Genomic DNA, 19,057 nt, shown 5'->3' on the forward strand with positions numbered 1-19,057 from the left:
ATGGAAAAATAAAGATTAACCAGGACGCACTGATAAATGATATGTCTGCTGACTGACTGTTTGACACTGATTTGTGTTCCAAAGCCAATCACATAAAGTGCATTTTTAATGACGCAGGCGAAGAGAAGCAGCGGGCAGCGTCTTTTGTTCAGATAGGAAGTGTGAAGTGAGATGGATGACAAGGAGATAGAGAGGACGTCTGCCGTTCATTCAAAGGAAAAACGGCTGCAGCAAGACACACTGTAGCACTTAGAGAGGAGTGAGAAAATGTGGAGAGCTGGGAATCATTAACTGAGGACACTGAGTGAAGGAAGAGCAGATGGAAACAGACGAGAACTGAAAGAGAGAGCTCGGTGTTGTGGTTGGAGAGGCAGAGTGAGAAAAGAGGGAAGGAGGGAGCCGGAGGAAGACAAGAGCATGTGAAAGCTAGTTGTATTAATGGCAAAGTAAAAAGCCATCCGTGAATAAATTACCCAGTCTCCCCTGGGATTACTAATGTAATTATTTGAACGAGGGTTCTCATTAGAATGTGCAGAGGTGTGGAAGACCTGCAGAACAAAACGGGGGACAGAGACGGAGCTGTGAGGGTTTAGCTACTGGAAATTAACTTGCTGCTCTGGGCTCTATAATTGATATGAGACACAGATGCCTTTGATTGGAACAAAAGGGAAGAAGCAGGATGAGAAAAGTTTCCTCACCACCTCTAATTTCTTTTTTTTATTATAGAAGCAGAAATAATAGAGAGGAGAGACAAAAGGGAAGAGCTAGGGTGGAAATAACGAAGCATGATCCATGGGTCACAGATAAGGTTTTATTCAATCAGTGAATAATCTGTCAGAATCTTTATGGTTTTAAGAAAGAAAGGTACTTTACATTTTAGAGTTGTCTCCAGGAGCAACACAGTAAAATTCTGCAGCTGTTGGGTCTATTTTACAGTTTAAAAAAAGAGAAAAGTCCCCAACAGCTATGGCAAAATACAACACCATATGAACACCTTCATTCCAAAATGCTATACATCCAATTAAAAAAAGATCTGAGGTTCAAAACTACCCAGTATTGTTTAAATATGAAAGATCCAGCAAGTAAAAAATGTCACAGAGGACACAAGTTACTCACAGTCCTTTAAAAAGTACCACTGCAATCTGCTTTCAAGTTTAGCTGTCAATCATCCTGTCCGTGTAAGCCCCTCTTTTCAAAAGGCGGGTATCTCATTTTGGAATAAAACTCTTCATATGCAGATTGTCTGAGTAGCAGAAGTCATTAACTCTTTTAAGCATGCCTCACAAAATAAATCAAGAAATTTTACAGTACTATTTTCTTCTCTTGGAAAAAAAACAGGAAACACAGAACACAGCTACTGAAGCAGAAGAGCATCAAAGTGAGAGACATTTAAATGAGGAGTGGAAGTGTAGAGTCAGAGCAAACACACAGCTTTTCATCACACTTCCTCCTATCTTCTGCTTTTTAATAGTTCCCTTTATTCCTTTCATGGAACATTCCTCTTCATGGACTTTAATTAAGTTGGTGTTTTAAATGATGAGGCTGAACACTCCCTGTCTTTGTACTCTCTTCTTTTTCTATTTTTTATTAAATACATTCACTCAGACTCATACACCCTTTATTGTGCTTGTACTGACCTTCCACTGGCTAGATTCAAACTATCACCTCTAACCCTGATCTGATCTAAAATCTCCTGAAGTTCAGGTTCTTTAAGGAAGATCGCAATAATCCAGCATTCAACAAAGAACCATCACCATTACTTCCAAAACCAGTTCATAAAGTAGGACCTTTTTTCTTTTTTAATAATCAAGACGTACGCTTTTAATGTGAAACATCTGAGGAAATGTTATGGTAACTTCACAGCAATTAAAGAACCCAGTTAACAGTACATTTCTGTTTAACAGACAGTTCGTATGACATGACTGTTTTTAACCTTCATCACAGTTTCATTAGCCAACAGCTTTTATTTATTCATGCTGTATACACACACCTAGTAGTTGAATACTTTCACTTTTGAGTGACACTGATCAACTGAATAAAAACCTTTGTGAACTGTTTCAGGTCCTTTGTATTTTTCTGTGTTCTACCTGAAACCCCAAGGTTTCAGGTTTGACCAATCAGAGCGAAGTGACATCAGCTGGTTTAAATGAGACCAATCACACACTTGTTTCATCATCACAGAGTCTGCAGCAATTCAATAATGTTCCACCTTCATCAGATGTGAATGAAACTCGATGTGTATGTTCAAGAGACAACACAGGATGTTTGGTCAGTTTAATCAGGATTGATGAAAGGCATCTTGAGTAAATATGTGATAGGCCCCACCCACTTGCATTAATCTGAGCCTATCCTATAAATAATTAGCCCATGCGTCATCTGTGCAGCAGGTTATTGTGACCCATAGATACGTTTTATTGCTAGGTGACATGTAGTGGTTGTAGTTATAATGACAGGAGCAAAGAGAATTGTCTAATGTTCAGCAAGTACAACAATCTTCCTAAACCTAACCAAGCCATGACCGTAATTATAGTAACCTGACCACTGTTGGTACAGTCCTTGTGTTTATTATTGTAACCATGACAACTGAGGTCTGGTATGCTTGCCGCAGTAGCAGGGCTCTTTCAGGAGACACTCCTATGGGTCGTATCAGAGGGTTGGTTGTTCAGGTTGGAGGAGTTGTTGGTTAATCAATATGACACTTCAGATTTTAGGTTGATACTTGTGCCAATAGCATTTTCATTGGTGAAATTCTCTCTGCTGGTGTTAACATTTTTGGTATTTGTGGTGCCCCCTTTGAGTTGGACTCAAAACATCTCAGTAGACCTGTTCCCAAACTCAAACTGAATTATGATATTTGGATGAATCAGTTAATGTTAGTTCTTGAAAACTAGATGAAATATCAATAAATTATAAAAAATATAAAACTTCTGATAAGCTTGGTGCAGTAAAGATCTACAAACAGTTTGGTAGCAGGTGTCATATTTTACTTATGGATTCTGTCACAAGAGCTTGGACACATATTTACTAAAATGACTGCATGTTGGCAATTAAATTAAGATATTAACCAATGGGACATTGCTTAAAACTATGCTGACTCACAGATTGGTTTGGCAGTTCAGCTAATTTAAAGTTTGGCTTTAGTCAGTGGTGCCAAGCAGCTTCATTCACAATAAGCTAGCCTGTCTTTTCCGATGTTCTCTTTTCAGTGATTGCAGAGAAGCTAAATGTTCCTCAAGTCTGTAAACAAACTCCTGACACACTTGATTAACAGCCAATGCTGTGGGAAACAGGTTGGACTGAACCAACTCAAAGAATGGTCCAACATTTGTTTTACTTGTTTTGTAAGTTGCTCTAAATAGTAAAATGCTCGAAATAGGCTGCTCAGATATAACCAGCTGGTTGCAGGGACTGTCTGATGATAGGTTTATTTCTATAAAGACAAAAAGTTGCTCCCCCTAAGTGAATAATGGTGGTGCATTTGCTCCATTGCCCAGGCGCCTGTGGTGTTGATGAAAGACAAATGTTCCAGGACCTGCTGATATATAAATTAAACACCAGACGTGTGTGTTGTCTAACTGGTGAATTTAGTTTCTGTTTCTGCTCGTGTTTCCTCAGACTCCAGTATCTCTCTGTACAGACCTAACCCTGAACATCATCCTAATTATAACCTTAACCTCAACCAGGGTCTGGATGAGAATAGCATAACACATACATACACTCAGTCATCAACTTGCTTGTTGTGCTCACACCTCCCACCAACTTCTCTGTCCTCTTTAGCCCATTTGCAAACATTAAGACGTCAGTTGGCACAATGAAGGCTGATGTGCAGAAGAAGTGCGAGTAAAGCGGGAGTAAACTGCAGCTCTGGGGAACATTCATACATAATCACGGAGAGCGGGGAGATCAAAGTGTGACGTGCTATGCTAAGCACGCTCAGACTCTGACTGGAAACAGCCTTATTCGGAAAATAGAGCAAAGGAAAATAAATGAAAAGCTCTTCTTTGCTTAGGGACATGAAAGAGTTAATAATCACCAAATGGGCCTGAGCAGCTTCACACAGAAGAAAATACCATAATGAGAATTTACATTACTAAGAAATAGACCAAATGAAATGTAATAACCACACGTTTCCAGACACAAATACTTCACAGGTTTTTGAAAAGCATAGCAACGACTTGTAAATGTTTAAGAAAACTTTTTTTTTTTTTTTTTTTACATTGACAAGAACATTTACATAGACATTTAGGTACAGCTTCGCTCCTCTGGACAAAGGATAAAAAGTTGCATGTCAGCCATGAACAACACGGAGGTGTGTCCATGAAACCACTGCCACTGTTCAGGTGTAGCATTAGCATGTAGCACCTTCACATTGCATGTTACCTGCTACCCTTTCCAAGTCCAAAAAGCCCAACCTCCCAGTCAAGACTAAAAAGCTGAGCTAGTTGTTCACAGCGTGAAGGATGGAGAGGAGGGAAAAAATGAGGAAGAGTTGAAAAGGCAAACGGGGAGCTACATGGAAGGAAGAGGGAGAGGAGGGAAAAAAGGCTGGAAGTGCAGCGAGTGGCTTCCTCTGCGTCCTCTCCTCGGCCGGTTAAGAGGCTTACTGAGGGCTGTAATGAGGCCCAGGGGAGTGATGTCAACATGTTTGACACCCCGATTCTCACACAGCCTGTGGCAGAGACCTCTCGCTGCCCTCACACGCTTGCTTTGATCTCACATACACACACATGCTGGCAAAAAAAAAAAAAAAACACACACACACTCCAGCATGCTGTGGGCCTGAGGATGGGAGAGAAACAGGAGTAAGATAAGGGAGGGATTGGGCAATCGAAAGAGAGGGGAAGAAATGAGGAGAGAGATGGGATATTAATGTTTAAAAGTAGGAAGGGAGGAAACTCCAGTGAAAATCCCTCTGGCAAATGTTCCAGTGCTGAGTCGGACTGACACTCTCCTGTGGACAGGTGTGGGGTTGTCAGTGCAGTCAAGGAGAACACAGAGACATGGCCATTTGTCCACGTACTGCTCATTCGTCTGCTTTTAATTTCAGTTACTGATGAAGAAACAATGGCACATTAAATAACATTAATAACTTGAGTGCTGTCGCCTCACTGCAAGAAGGTTCCGGGTTCGAGTCCCGGCTCGGCCGTGGGATCTTTCTGTGTGGAGTTTGCATGTTCTCCCTGTGCCTGTGTGGGTTCTCTCCGGGTACTCCGGCTTCCTCCCACAGTCCAAAGACATGCAAATGGGGACTAGGCTAATTGGATACTCTAAATTGACCATAGGTGTGGCTGTGAGTGTGAATGGTTGTCTGTCTCTATGTGTTTGCCCTGCGATGGACTGGCGACCTGTCTAGGGTGTACCCCGCCTCTCGCCCGAAAAGATGCTGGGATACGCTCCAGCCCCCCCGCGACCCTACTAGAGGATAAGCGGTAGAAAATGAATGAATGAATGAACTTGAGTGAGCCTCCAGTCCTCCAGTCCTGCAGTCCTGCAGTCCTCCAGTCCTCGTTCATGTCACGTTAAAAACATACCTGCCTAATATTTACACACTTCCCTTCTGCCTGCTGACCTCACCTACTTCCTCTAGCTCCTCCTTTCTCCTGATTGGCGGTAAGCGTCAGGCTGCCAGCCTCCTCTAGTCATGTGGTCCTGGGGTTGGGAAGGTCAAAGACAATGGGTGGGTTCATGGGCAGGAAGTTGACAGTGCAGGCTGAGGCATTGATGAACGTTGTGGTGCCATCTGTCATCATACCGTAACCTGGGGAGCAGTGACAGCAGGAGAGAAGAAGAAGTTTACTGAGGAAGAAATGTTTGGTCACTGACCTTTATTGGGCACGAAATAAACCAAACAACAGGCAACAGCTGTGCATTTGATGATGACTGTTTTGTATTCAGGACTGGAGAAAGTAAATGTCCTAATTTTTATTCTGACATGATCAGCTTCTGTTTTGATATCTCTATTTTTCCATATTGTTGTTATTTAAGAGTAAAAACAAATCATAACAAAGTGACATCAGTGCAGCTTCAGTGCAGTGGAAGACCTTTGTGTAAGTACTAAGTATCTATGAGTGAAGGAGATCAGGTAAAGAAGTGCAGTGAAAGTTTGTAGTAAGTTCTAGTTAGATATTAAAGAGTCTTGAAGATAGAGAGGGACGCCCCTGCTCTGATAGACTTGTGTAGCCTGTTCCACCGTCAGAGAACCACAGACCAGAAAAGTCTGGACTGAGACTGTCTTGTGTGCAGGATGGTGATGACAGACCACATTCATTGGAGGAACACAGTGGCTGAGAAGGAGCGTAAGTCTGTATGATTGAATTCAAGTAGATGGAGCAGACCCAGAAATCCCTCTGGAGGCAGCATTAGTGACTGAATCTGATTCAGATGGTCATGGGTAGACAGTGGAGGTCGATGAACAACGGAGTGACATCTGATCAAAGACCAGATGGGTTGCTGCATTGTAGGTCATCTATAAGGGCTTCACTCATGAAGGGAGGTCAACCAGAAGAGCGCTGCAGTACAAGTGTCATGATCTGGTCATCTGGGAGCCACATTTGTGCAGAACACCACTATGAGACCTGAAGATGGGACCATGTTTGGAACAGCAAAGCAGTGAAGAAAGTATTTTATTCTTCTGATTAGAGAATATTGATTGAATATTTGGAACCACAATCATGTGTTCTTCTTATAAAACAATTCTGTGAGGAAACATTAGTTAAATAGGCTCCACAGTTATGTAAGTAAGTGTGGGAGATATTTGGTAGAGCTTAAACTCTTTAACTCTTTACCTATCATCACTATAAACAAATAGTAAAACTTAGCAAGCCTACTGCTTTAATCATATAAGGACATCTCACTAAAATGGACCCACTGTGATCCATTAGAGCACAGAGTCAATCATGAACAGAGAGGTTTCCTCTGGTCAGTAATGATAGTGTAGGTGATCAATCAGAATGAGTGGTACAGCAGTTAAGGGGAAGGTTAAGGAAAACTTCACTTCTAATCCTGAGCCACCAAGTCTTAGTTTGTTACACCACATATTGTTGTGAAGGTGTTCAACATTCTCGTTAAAGTCTTGACATAGTTAGAAACTATTCAAACTATTTTTGCAAAACAAGTTTCACAAATCTGTGTTTTAAACAGTGACCCTGATCTCGATTTCATAAGTCCAGGTAAAATGTTCTTTGATCTAGACCTGGTCCACTGTGGTACGTATACGGTAAAATAAATGAAATCACTGTTTTCTGTTGACATAAAAAGAATGAAGATCTCACAAATTGTTCTTAGGTTCTCTTGGATATTCTAGTCAGATTTGACAGGTCTAATTCTTGTGGATTTTTTTATCTAGACCTGGGCTGATGCGGTCTAGATGGAAACAAACCAATGAACCTTGTTTTTCACATATGGAATAAGGGTTTCACAAATCTTAATTGGTGTTTTAACCAGTCTCAACACTCCTTGTTAATGTAGTCCAGATTTGACAAGTCTAAGTCTGGTGGCTTTTGATCTGGACCAGGTCTGATGTGTCAAATGCCCAGATTCAATCAAAGAAAACATATTGTGTACCACATGGAGAATAACAGTTGTAATGCAGTAGTTGATGGGGACAACCAAAGAGTTGAGATGTGCACAACACACAACAGTAATTAGCCTCAGCATCAGCAGAGGAGGAAAACTCTTTTCTACATGTACAGCATCAGAGTGAGATACTAACACGACTCCCTCTGCTTCAAAAGCATTTTAGATCAACATAGATGTAAAGTGCTGCCACTTTATGAGATGTAGTTAACTTATGCTTCACAAAGTACTGCAGTTTAACTATCAGGGATTTCCTAAGTGTAGGTGTCACTCCTGGAACAAAACTGTGCATGTGTGTTGGTCCTTTCAAATGTGGAATACATGAATACAAAACACAGAATACAGAATCATTTCTTCCTCTCCACCTTCCTTCTCCACATTAATGAAGAGAGCGGCTGCTTTCATCCCATTTTTCCTCTTGTAAAATCTGATCTAGTTTCTAATCTGGTTGTCTCTGATGGGGGGCTGCTGCTCCTGGGGCCCAGCACTGACCTGATAACCCCAAAAAAAGCAGTCCTCAGTTCTGGGAGATGGCCTCTCTGCCCTCGCTGGCCTGGATGAAATACTGATAGGGACATGGAAGCTCAGCTGTTCTCTAATACTCACTTTAATACCTTTACTCATAAAAACTGATGTATAATGTCTCCAGATTACATGGCTTTGAAATCTAAGAGGATTTCATTCAGTTTAAAACAACTATAATAGACTATGATGTTGAATTCAGTGAATTAACCTGCCTTGTTTGTTTGTTAACTAGTTTATTTGCCTGCAGTCTCTCTTGTCTTCAGGATCACCAGCCGTCCCCCCTCACCTCAGCCCTGAGACCCCAGCCCTGAGACCTCAGGCCTGAGACCCCAGCCCTGAGACCTCAGCCCTGAGACCCCAGCCCTGAGACCTCAGGCCTGAGACCTCAGCCCTGAGACCCCAGCCCTGAGACCTCAGGCCTGAGACCCCAGCCCTGAGACCCCAGCCCTGAGACCCCAGCCCTGAGACCTCAGGCCTATGACCCCAGCCCTGAGACCCCAGCCCTGAGACCCCAGCCCTGACGCTGTCCCTGCATCTCAGCTTTGACTCATGTGTGTAAACTGCTGCCTTTCGATGTCAGCCTGGAAAAATGGTTCAACTGTACTCTAATTAAAAACACACACGCTCATGAGGAAACAGTATCAGTCAGAAGTGTTTGTGTTTGTGTGTGTGTGTCTGTGTGTGTGTGTGTGTGTGTGTGTGTGTGTGTACCAGGGCTGTAGTAAAAACTTTAAATCAAACCTGAGCCAACACTGAGACCTTATTCACAGTCAGAGCCTTTGGATTTACAAAGGTTTGTAATGTTACCCGAAGAAATAATATAATTATATTAAAATGAAATATTGTTTGGTTGTTACATAGAAAAGAAATACAATTCAAAGTGAATGGAAGAAAAACACTAATATAATGATAACAATAACTAACAATAACAATTATAATAATAATACAACAGAAAATAACAGAATAGCAGAAAAAAAGCATCTGACAGTCAAACTGGAGTATTATACTTTTGTATTTGTGAATATGTATGAACTCAAAGCAAATCCATTTTTGCAGAATATCAAATTTTCTATTTCTCATGACAACAACTAACCAACTCTCTGTATTTAAACAAACAATTTACCTTGTGTACAAATGAAAATGTATCACATGACCCTGTACTGTGTGTTGGAAAGATGTATGTACCTTCATGAATGTGTCCAAATACATGTAATTTGGGCTGCACTCTCCTCTGGACTGTGTTGAGGAGCTCCATGCACCCGACACGCTGCATTTTCTTTGGGACCCAGTCCAGGAAACCTGCACACAGTCACATGACAATCAAGCTTCTTCCTGAGGTGGCAAACAGCAGCAGGCCACATGAAGAGCTGAGGCCCAACAATGACACAACGAGGTGGTGAAACAGAAGCTTTCCACTGGAATAAATGTGTTATAATATTTGTCATGAAAAAATAACAATGACCTGTTTCCTTTTATCCTTTTTTAAATTTTATCATTACTGAAAGCAATAATGTTTTGATCATATCAATAATGCATTTAATGGGTGTTGGTATGATTTTTGATGGTGCTGTGGTGATTGGATGAAAGTATCTTCAGGAATTTTATAAATTTCTTCTCCCTTCAAAAAGTGATATATCACATTTTAGGGTGAAGCTCTTCATTTCAGATTCCTTGTCTAATGGCAAACTGCAGATTGCAGCACAAAATAAAAGAGACTCTTAGAAAGCAGCCGTGGAAAATAAAGATCCATCACAGCCACACACAGATGCAGACTTCACAGTGTGTGTGACAAGGATGAAGCAGGGACTGTATATGATTTAGTGGCTACTCTGTGGAGGAGGGATGCCACTGATGCTGAGTCAATAAAAGCATCAACTTGGAGAAATAAAATGACTGAGGAGCTCATGTCTCCATCTTCCCCGCCTGCTGTCGCTCAGCCCAGGCAGGAGTAAGAAAGTTAACACAGGAAGATAGAAAAAGAAAGCGAATTTAACACGAGCACAAATAATCAAAAAGGGAAAGAAAGTGAAATAAGACTAAAGTGTCAAGTCTTAAAGTGTCCAAGTCATGTCTTTAGGTAGTCCAAGTCAAATCTCAAGTCTTAAATGACTAGTCCAAGCCAAATCTCAAGTCTCAAGGCCATCTTAAAGATTTCAGTCCTGGTTGACTGCTGTACTTACTGGTTGTAAGAGTAAATAGGATTTAATACAAAAGTACATAGAGTTCTGAGGGCAGCAAAACAAACTATTGTTGTTGTAAAAAAGGTAAGGTAAGTAAGGTATTCCACCTTACTCTGAGGAACCGTGATCTGATTTTATGCTGCGCACGACATAGGTCTGCATTCTGCTGTCGGTTTGGATCAGCACTGGCTTCAGACACCCTGTTCATAATAATCAAACAACTATATAAATATCGCAATACTTTCATCTGTGGGTCATAGGCTCAGTCACCATTGTGTTACCTCATTTGGTAACAGACAGTGACTTACCAGACATTTATTTAAATGAAAATCTTCAAGATTGCTACTTCAAGGGCTACTCCATGTAAAATCTCCAGCCCTAAAGGGCATATTGGATATGCAGAAGTCAGTCTTATGATTTGTTGTCTTCCAGCTGATCTTCAGGGGCAAAAAGAAAGGGAAAGAGAGAAACCTCTTCAGGGATGACTTTAAGATTCTTTACAGTTTTTTATTTTTTATTACCAGAGTGCTAAAAATCTCAGAGTTAATGGACCTTCTCATACATAACACAGACATAAAAACTTCCATGTTCTCAGCTGGCAGTGAATCAGTCATGCCAGTAAAATGTCTGACTCCTTTGTCCTCTGAATGTGTCTACCTGTAAAAACACACTTTACGTATCAGTTCAGGTATATAATGCCTTAAAACTGTAAGTGCGTTCTTTTACAAGCCTTGGGAGATGGTTGAAGTGAAGTGAGAAGTTACGAGGGCTTTTTGTGTCTCAGGGTAGTTTGCTCTAAAGTGCCACTTGTTTCAAAGCAGCTGCTGCTTTGGGCACTGAGCCTGTTTCACTCATTTTGTCTCACTTTCTCTATTTCTCTCTCTGCTGTTAACTTCTTTCTCACAGCCAGATAAAGAGGCCATATTTTTCCTCTCTAGCCACCGATTTGCTGCTTTATCGCGCCTCATAAAAGACGTTTGCTGCAGTGCGAAACATCTTGATCACACTTATTTTTCCTTCACCTTCTTGTGCATCTTTCGTTTCTCCTTTTTCAAAGATATATTTAAAATGAATGTCTTTTCTCGTCTCCTGTAGCTTTATTGTCCTCCATTCCTTTTTGCCTTTCTCCTTCTTTCTGTCTCTCTCGTACCGTTCGCATCAGTCTTGCACTGAGTGCTTGTGTGTATGTGTGAGTGTATGTGTGAGTGTGTGTGTGTGTGTGTGTGTGTGTGTGTGTGTGTGTGTGTGTGTGTGTGTGTGTGCGCGCACGTCTCATGCATTAGTAGCCTGCTGTAGCTGCTCCATATGCCGGTGGCTTACAAGCAGATAGATGGAGACACTTGGCTAAGCTGAATGGAAAATAAATGGCTGTGTTCGCAGCCGAGACGCAGACACAGAAATCAATCACACACACTCATCTGAACACCACAGCTGCAGCGGGAGATGAGGTGTGAAAGTGTGTGTGTGTGTGTGTGTGTGTGTGTGTGTCTCTGTCTGCTTGTGTGTAAGTGGTCGAGACAGTGAAGTGTGTCCAGGATGTCAGTCAGCTTGTACGCGAGCATCTGTGTTTGTTCAGACTCTTGTGATGTTGGTGTGTGTGAGGATGAAAGCATGCAGGAGCTGAGAGGTGATCACTGAGAGGGCTAATAGTGGGGGGAGGGGGACGGGATGAGCTGACTGGACTTTGAGTCACTGCTTTGATCACCTTCACCTTTTACTCATCCATTCAACACGACGATGATTCATCTGAGATTTATTAGAGTCATTTCACTGCTGTCTCTCATTCACCATCCACAGACAGTGTGTACAGTAGGTAGATATGCATGTATCTGTATGGTGCATGTACAATACATACTGTATGTGTGAGTGTGTGTGTTGACATACTTGTTGACTACTGTTGAGGACACTGTGGTCATGTCCTCTGGGGAATTTACATTCTATTTTTAAAAAAACAAAAAAACATGTGGAGCGATGTCACTGCAATGTCCCCTATTCACAGAGGTGTGGAATCATCTCAGGTCACATGACTTGAACTCTGATGACTTTTGGCTTCTTGACATAATCAGAGACTTGCAGCTGGACTTCCTCAGCTGAACTGACTCATGACTCCACTTATGTCAGCCTCACACCAAAAAACTTTCCACTTTCCAGTGTTGGTGAGTGAAAGTAAAGGAGGAGCAAGACTGTGAGTTGTTTGGTGTGAGGCCAGCATTAAATACATGAGGGAGGGAAGGGTAACGAGACACAGGGGAAATATTTTCAAAATAAAACAGGAAATCATAAATACAAAGTGATAATAATAATAATAATACTAATAATAACAATAATAAGATCTGTAAGATCCCCAGTCTTTACAAAATCTTATAGTGTGAGGCTAAAACTCTATGACTGATGACTCATTGTCTTTAGATGTCAGAATTGAGTGTTTTCAGAGTCTTAGTGTGTGGTAGACATTAGACTTTAAATGAGTTGACATCCTATCTCGACCCCAGAGTGAATGAGTGTTAAAAACTGTGCAGTGAATCACCTCTTCATATTTCTGACTACAGGTGTATTGTTGGATCAATCCGACAGCAAGAGGGACATGGGTATTTGTCAGAGTACATTATCACATTATCACACTCATGTAAAACATTCAGGTGAGTGGTGCTGTAATTGTCATCTTTAAAGACCTTCAGCTGTAGCTAACTGATGTTAAAGACATAAGGTACAAACGAAAAGGCCAGAGTTAAACTTTATCTGCTGTCTGAATGTTGGTGTCGGGACTTCGCCAAAGTTCAGCTGAGAGGTCAGTGAGCAGTAACTGACCTGCAGTGAGACTGGAATTGTTTCAAATCAGTTCCTGTTGTCAGGATCTTCCAAGATAACTTTCATTCTCATCATATTGATATTTTATACTGATTAACTATATTGGTTGTTCTGAATCACAACCTACAGTCTTTAGAGAAAACAAAGTGTGCCACGCTATACGTACAAGACAAGATGTTGACGAGACAAAACTGAAGTCAATAAATCATCATATCTGCTGCTTATTTTCAAGTTTTATATGAATTGATTATATGATTGATTATATGGATTGATAAAAAAAAACTTCAGTGTTTCTGCCTCAGTCAACTAAAGTGTGAATTTCAATCAAATCCTTGAGTTTTAGTTCATTTATTTTTTTTATTTTTGTTGCATTAGTGCATTTTGAAAAATTGACAAAGTTTACAGATTTCTAATGTATCAATAAGCTGATTTTACCACAGGTGGACTCCAGTCAAGGTCTAGAAACATCTCACAGAGGATCAGGGGAAATGTAGCCTTGTACCTGAGCTAAACTTCAAGAGTCAAAGCAAAGTGTTAATGTGATATTTCCGTTTTTACTTTAAAATAAATTCTAAAATTCTTAAATTCTGTTTGTCATTATGTGGAATTCAGTTTAGTGTGATATGGGAAAACATGAATGTGAAAAGACTGAAGGGGTCTGAATACTTTCTGAATGCACTGTGTGTGCGTGTGTGTGTGTGTGTGTGTGTGTGTGTGTGTCTGTGTATGCTGTAATGTGTGTCTCACCCAGTGGGGGGCAGTGTGTGACCAGGATGTCTGTGTTGTCAGGGACCTGGTTCCACTTGTCCAGAAGAGCCTGACCCCGCGGTAGGTTGAAACCCCAACCATAATACCAGGGCTGCCTGCAGACACACAAACAGACACACACACACACACACACACACACACACACACACACACACACACACACACACACACACACACACACACACAAAGAAACACAAATAATTTGGTTAATATACAGTGTTAAATGTGGTCAGGTGTCATACAGTTCACTGTGCCGTGTCCTGACCTTTACACAACCTTTGACCTTTACATTAATGATACAGGTCATTAAAATAAGGAGTTTAGGGAAACAGAACTAATACACTTTCCACTCAGGCGTGTAACAGTGAGAAAACATGATGAAAAAACATTAACATGAACACAGTAACATGAATGTTTCTCATTGAGTTGAGTGATTGTGTGTGTATGTTTTTCTGTAATTGTGTTATTCTTAAATACATACACACTCAGCATGGCCCTGGAGAGGGGCTCCCACAAATATCTGGCTTCCTGACTTGATGTTTGATGTTGATGCTGACTCTTTGGTAGTTTGTCTTATGAAAGTGACACGGGAGTAGCTGTGTGTTTTGCTGCACGCTTCTCCCACCGATGGATGGTCAAAATTCCCCCCACCCTCCCATCTACCCCCAATCCACCCTGAATTACCTGTTTTCTGCCTGAGGGAGAGGAAATGGGGGAAAAAAAACACCTTATTATCTATTTATTTTCTATATTTTTTTGTCTCTTTATTTCACTCTCCCTCTCAATAAATGAAAATATATGTCATATTATTAAATCTATAGCAATAACATGTATGCCATCATGTTACGTTACATTTCGTGACATTATATTAAAGTCATATCATGTTACATTACATCATGATATGTTACGTCATGCAACCTTATGTCATGTTAAGTTACATTATGTTACATTACGTTACGTTTCGTTACGTTATGTCTTTTTATGTTATCACTTCCTTTGTATTTATCTTGCTTCAACAAATAAAATGTTTTTCACTTTGTGTGAATATTATAAATCTGTAAACTGATACAGAGCTGTACACTTTTTGACTCCTGTAATGTTTTCTCTCCTATACATACATACATTTTATTTTCCATAAGTGTTTTGTTAGTTATTTCCGAAGTATTGACTCTTAAGTGAAGTAATTTCCACCATAAGACAGAGAGCAAAGATCATAAATCCAGTGCGACCTCTCACTCCTCTTTTTGCTGCCCCATACCAACAACTGTCAGCTCCTTTTCTTTCTGTGTCTAAACATGCACAGCTACCCAGGGGACGTATGAACAAGTACCCGGGGCAGAGGAAGCGGAGGGAAAAAGGAGAGGAGGAAGGAGAGGAGCCTTGACGGCTGGGCCTTGTGTCCCTTTACTGTGATAGCGGACGCCTTGGCTGTGAGTTGAGTGACGGAGAAGAAATTAACATGTCACTTACAATCTGTACTCCGATCCATCTTCCTCTCCAACACACCACACGCATTTGTGTGTGTGTGTGTGCAACTGCAGACGACGACGTCTGTTGCCGTGAAGCCGGCTTTTTTTAAATTGCAGAGTGCAGTCACTTGAAACGCCAACTTTATCGCCATGGCCAGTTCCCGATGCGTCTGTGCTCAGTGGAACATCAGATGAGTATTTTTTAGAATAATTTCCAGAGTGTGTGTGTGTGTGTGCATGTGTATGTGACATGCTTGGGGACTTCAGAGGCAGATGGGGAGGCAGAAAGACAGGCCTGAAGATAGGAGGAAATACCTGTCACACACTCTCCTTCTTCTTCTTCTTCTCTCTCTCTAATTAAGAAAGCTAAAAATGGTGACCCTGAGTTTGCCAGGGGAGGGAAGGGTGGTCAAGTGCATGTAGCAGTGTACCATGGGAAATTACTGCGTATTTCAGCCGGAGTGCACTCGATTAGAATTCCATCACTTCCTGAACATCAGAGACTAAACATTTCTGACGAATGATCCGATGCTGCCTATGAAAACAGTTTCAATAATTCACACAGCAAATATTAAAACATTTAAACTGGCCTTAGCATATTAATAGGGCCTGTGGAATGTAATATTCATGTCCATCTTAACATGGACGTCTCAATTAAATTGGAATGAGCTCAGCGGTGCGATTGATGCTCCCGACTCTTTCAGTGTGAATGGAGGGATGAAAAGAGAGCAAAGGAAAAACGGTAAAGAGTTTTTCCCCGATAATGACCAACCAGGCAGTGATTTATTGGAACAGAGGGGCAGATAAGCAAAGAGAAAGATTCATGAGAATGAAGAGAGCGAGCAATAAGCTTGGAGGAACGCATAGATGGAGGAGTTCAAGTCAACTTAAAGGACCATATTGTACTTTTGCATGTTTTATCATATGCACATCATTTACACTTTACATTATTTACAACCATTTTCCAAAGCATATTCAGTATTTGGACTAAATTTCTATTCTTCCAGTCAGTGGTTTCAGTTAATTTTAAGTGCACCATGAGAGTTAACAACACTTCATCCTGTTTTTTTTTTTTTTTTTTCATATTCAGGATTTGATTTTTATGCGGAACAGAAAAACCTGGTTGTCCATATCCTGGTCTACGTGACTCTAACTTTATCTTTGGTAGTTTATTTAGTTTGGTTTCTCTTTGCTTAGACTCAGCTGCATTTATGATTTATCATGTTGGTCAAGGTCAAATCAATCAATGACTTTATTTGTCCCCAGTGGGGTTATTGGTTATGCAGCAGTGGGATGTATAAAAACATAAAAACACAGGGCACATAAATACATCACTGAGGCCAAAAGATAAAGGACAATAAGTTAACCCTCCTGTTATGTTGCGGGTCAAACTGACCCATTTTAAAGTTAAAAAGTCTAAAAATAAATAGTTAAAAGTATTTTTTCAGTATGAAACTTCTTCTGCTTGGCTTAATAAGTGTAATCAACACTTGTTTATATTACATAGATACTGTTCGGGTCAATTTGACCCGGCGGTCAAAGTGGAGGCTAAAAGGGGTCAGAAGTGTCAAAGACTATTTGTTTCTTTGCAACTGTGAGACATATTTCACCCCAATCACACACACACAAACACACACACACACACACACACACACACACACACACACACATACACCCTCTCCCTATTCTCTTGACCTCATCTATAAAGTGCGAGAATGCAGGTGTTGTTATGACTTTTGACGGGAACCTTTTCTGTTCCCGTTGGCAAACTCCACCCACATTGAGTGGACACTCAGCAGGACAAAACATATAAAGATTCTCTGCAAAGGAGTCCTACCAACATTACACTCTGCAGCTACATATGATATACTCTCTGTCAGAGCTTTACAAAATGAGCAGCAGAGCTAAACAGGTGACAACCCTGGAGGCTCTGGAACTCATCTTTGATCATGACAGTGAAATAGAGTAGGATGTATCTGAAGATGAAGACCATCTTGAGGTCAATTCTGAGTCTGATGATTCTGATTATGAACCAAATGAGGAAACTGCTATTCATATTCCTCCAAGCAAGACATTCACATCAAAAAATAGTGAAATACAGTGGTCTTAATCCCCAAATATACGTCCGGCAAAACTGTCTGCAGAAAACATAATAAAGACAGTGCCAGGGCCCACTAGGATGACAGTGACTTGTGTGACAGACATTAAGTCAGCTTTTGAGCTGGCCATGCCCAACTCAATACAGGAAATCATTCTCGAAATGACTAATCTAGAAGGAAGGCGTGTTTTGTGGGAGAAGTGGAAGGAGCAGGATAAAATGCATTTACATGCATATTTGGGGGTCCTCATCCTGGCTGGGGTCTATAAGTCAAAGGATGAATCAACAGCCAGTCTGTGGGATGCAGAGACAGGCAGTGTTTCCTCTAGGATTTTTTTCAGCAGTGGGGGCATGCTATCCGGGGGGGGGGGGGGGGGGGGGGGGGTTACTCACATTAAAAGTGTGAGTAACGTAACGCTAACAGCGTTATATAATTTACACTCACATCACATCTGATTACAAGTGTGAACATTAAAATACTATTTTTTACCTAACCATCATCATTTACGAGTCAGTAAAAGGCTTATGATGCTACCTGACTAGCGTCTTCTTCATCTGTTGTCTTTCTCTTCTTAGAGAAGTATCTGAACAAGCTCATCTGAAAATGCAGTCAGCAGTTAATACATAATGACGTGTAGATATTAGCTTAATGCTATCAATTAGTTTAGCAGGCCGCCACAATTAGTGGCGGGCCGCCACTGCTAAATGAATGTAGAGGAAACACTGGGCTATATTTCATGCCACAATGTCTCTGGAGACTTTTCATATTTTCTCCAGAGTAATCCGATTTGATTATCGAGATACAAGGGCTGTCAGTCGGGAGTGAGACAATCTATCAGGACACTGTGGGACAAGTGGGTAGAGTAACTTCCACTACTCTATAACCCAGGCCCTAATGTCACAGTGGATGAACAGAAGAGGTGTCTCGTGTTAATTTATCAACATCACTCCATAAAAAGAAAAAAATTCAAAATGTAAAATAAAATTTGTCATGTAAAACTCTTGTATTTTATATGTAGGTCTTTCCAAAGTACATTAAAAAAAGTTTTAACATGCATTTTTTTTTATGAAAAACTAGTGAAGGACTTCTGGTTGGCCTCAATCTGGCAAACCATCTAGCATCTCAGGAAGGGGAAGCAGGGCTGTTTTCAGCAGGGATGGAGAACTGCTGACTCGGGCTTGGGATGTCATTAGCTGGTGGAAGGAACACTTTGAGGAACTCCTGAACCCAACGAACATGTCCTCTGAGGAAGAGCTACAGTCTGAAGACTTGGTGGAAGCCTTGCCCATATCCTTGGCTGAGGTCACTGAGGTAGTCAAGAATCTCCCCAGTTCCAAAGCACCATGAGTGGATGAGATCTGTCATGAGATGCTGAAGACTCTGGACATTGTAGGGCTCTCTTGGTTGAAACGCTTCTTCAATGTCGCATGGAGGTTTGGGAAAGTGTCTGTGGACTGGCAGACCAAGTTGGTGGTTCTCATTTTAAAAAAGGGTTTTGAGGATCTGCTCAAATTATTAGGGTATCACACTGCTCAGCCTCCTGGGGAAAGGTGCTGGAATGGAGGCTCTGACCAATTGTTGAACCTCAGATTCAGAAGGAGCAATATGGATTCCGTCCTGTCCATGGATCAGT

General features: G+C 41.1%; 1 protein-coding gene across 1 annotated transcript in view; it reads right to left on the minus strand.

Annotated features, from left to right (window-relative positions):
* Positions 1 to 797: 797 nt before the first annotated feature.
* Positions 798 to 19,057, minus strand: part of mpped1 (metallophosphoesterase domain containing 1) — a 97,499-nt gene continuing 79,239 nt past the window's right edge. Inside the window, exons 5-7 of the mRNA XM_056368026.1 lie at positions 13,836 to 13,951; positions 9,286 to 9,399; positions 798 to 5,758 (exon numbers count right to left, since the gene is read on the minus strand). Of these exons, the coding sequence (XP_056224001.1) occupies positions 5,640 to 5,758; positions 9,286 to 9,399; positions 13,836 to 13,951 (349 nt within the window). The 3' untranslated portion in view covers positions 798 to 5,639. The remainder of the gene's footprint in view (positions 5,759 to 9,285; positions 9,400 to 13,835; positions 13,952 to 19,057) is intronic.

This window comes from Seriola aureovittata, chromosome 22 (assembly GCF_021018895.1).
Source record: "Seriola aureovittata isolate HTS-2021-v1 ecotype China chromosome 22, ASM2101889v1, whole genome shotgun sequence".
In the NCBI taxonomy this organism is placed as follows: Eukaryota; Metazoa; Chordata; class Actinopteri; order Carangiformes; family Carangidae; genus Seriola; species Seriola aureovittata.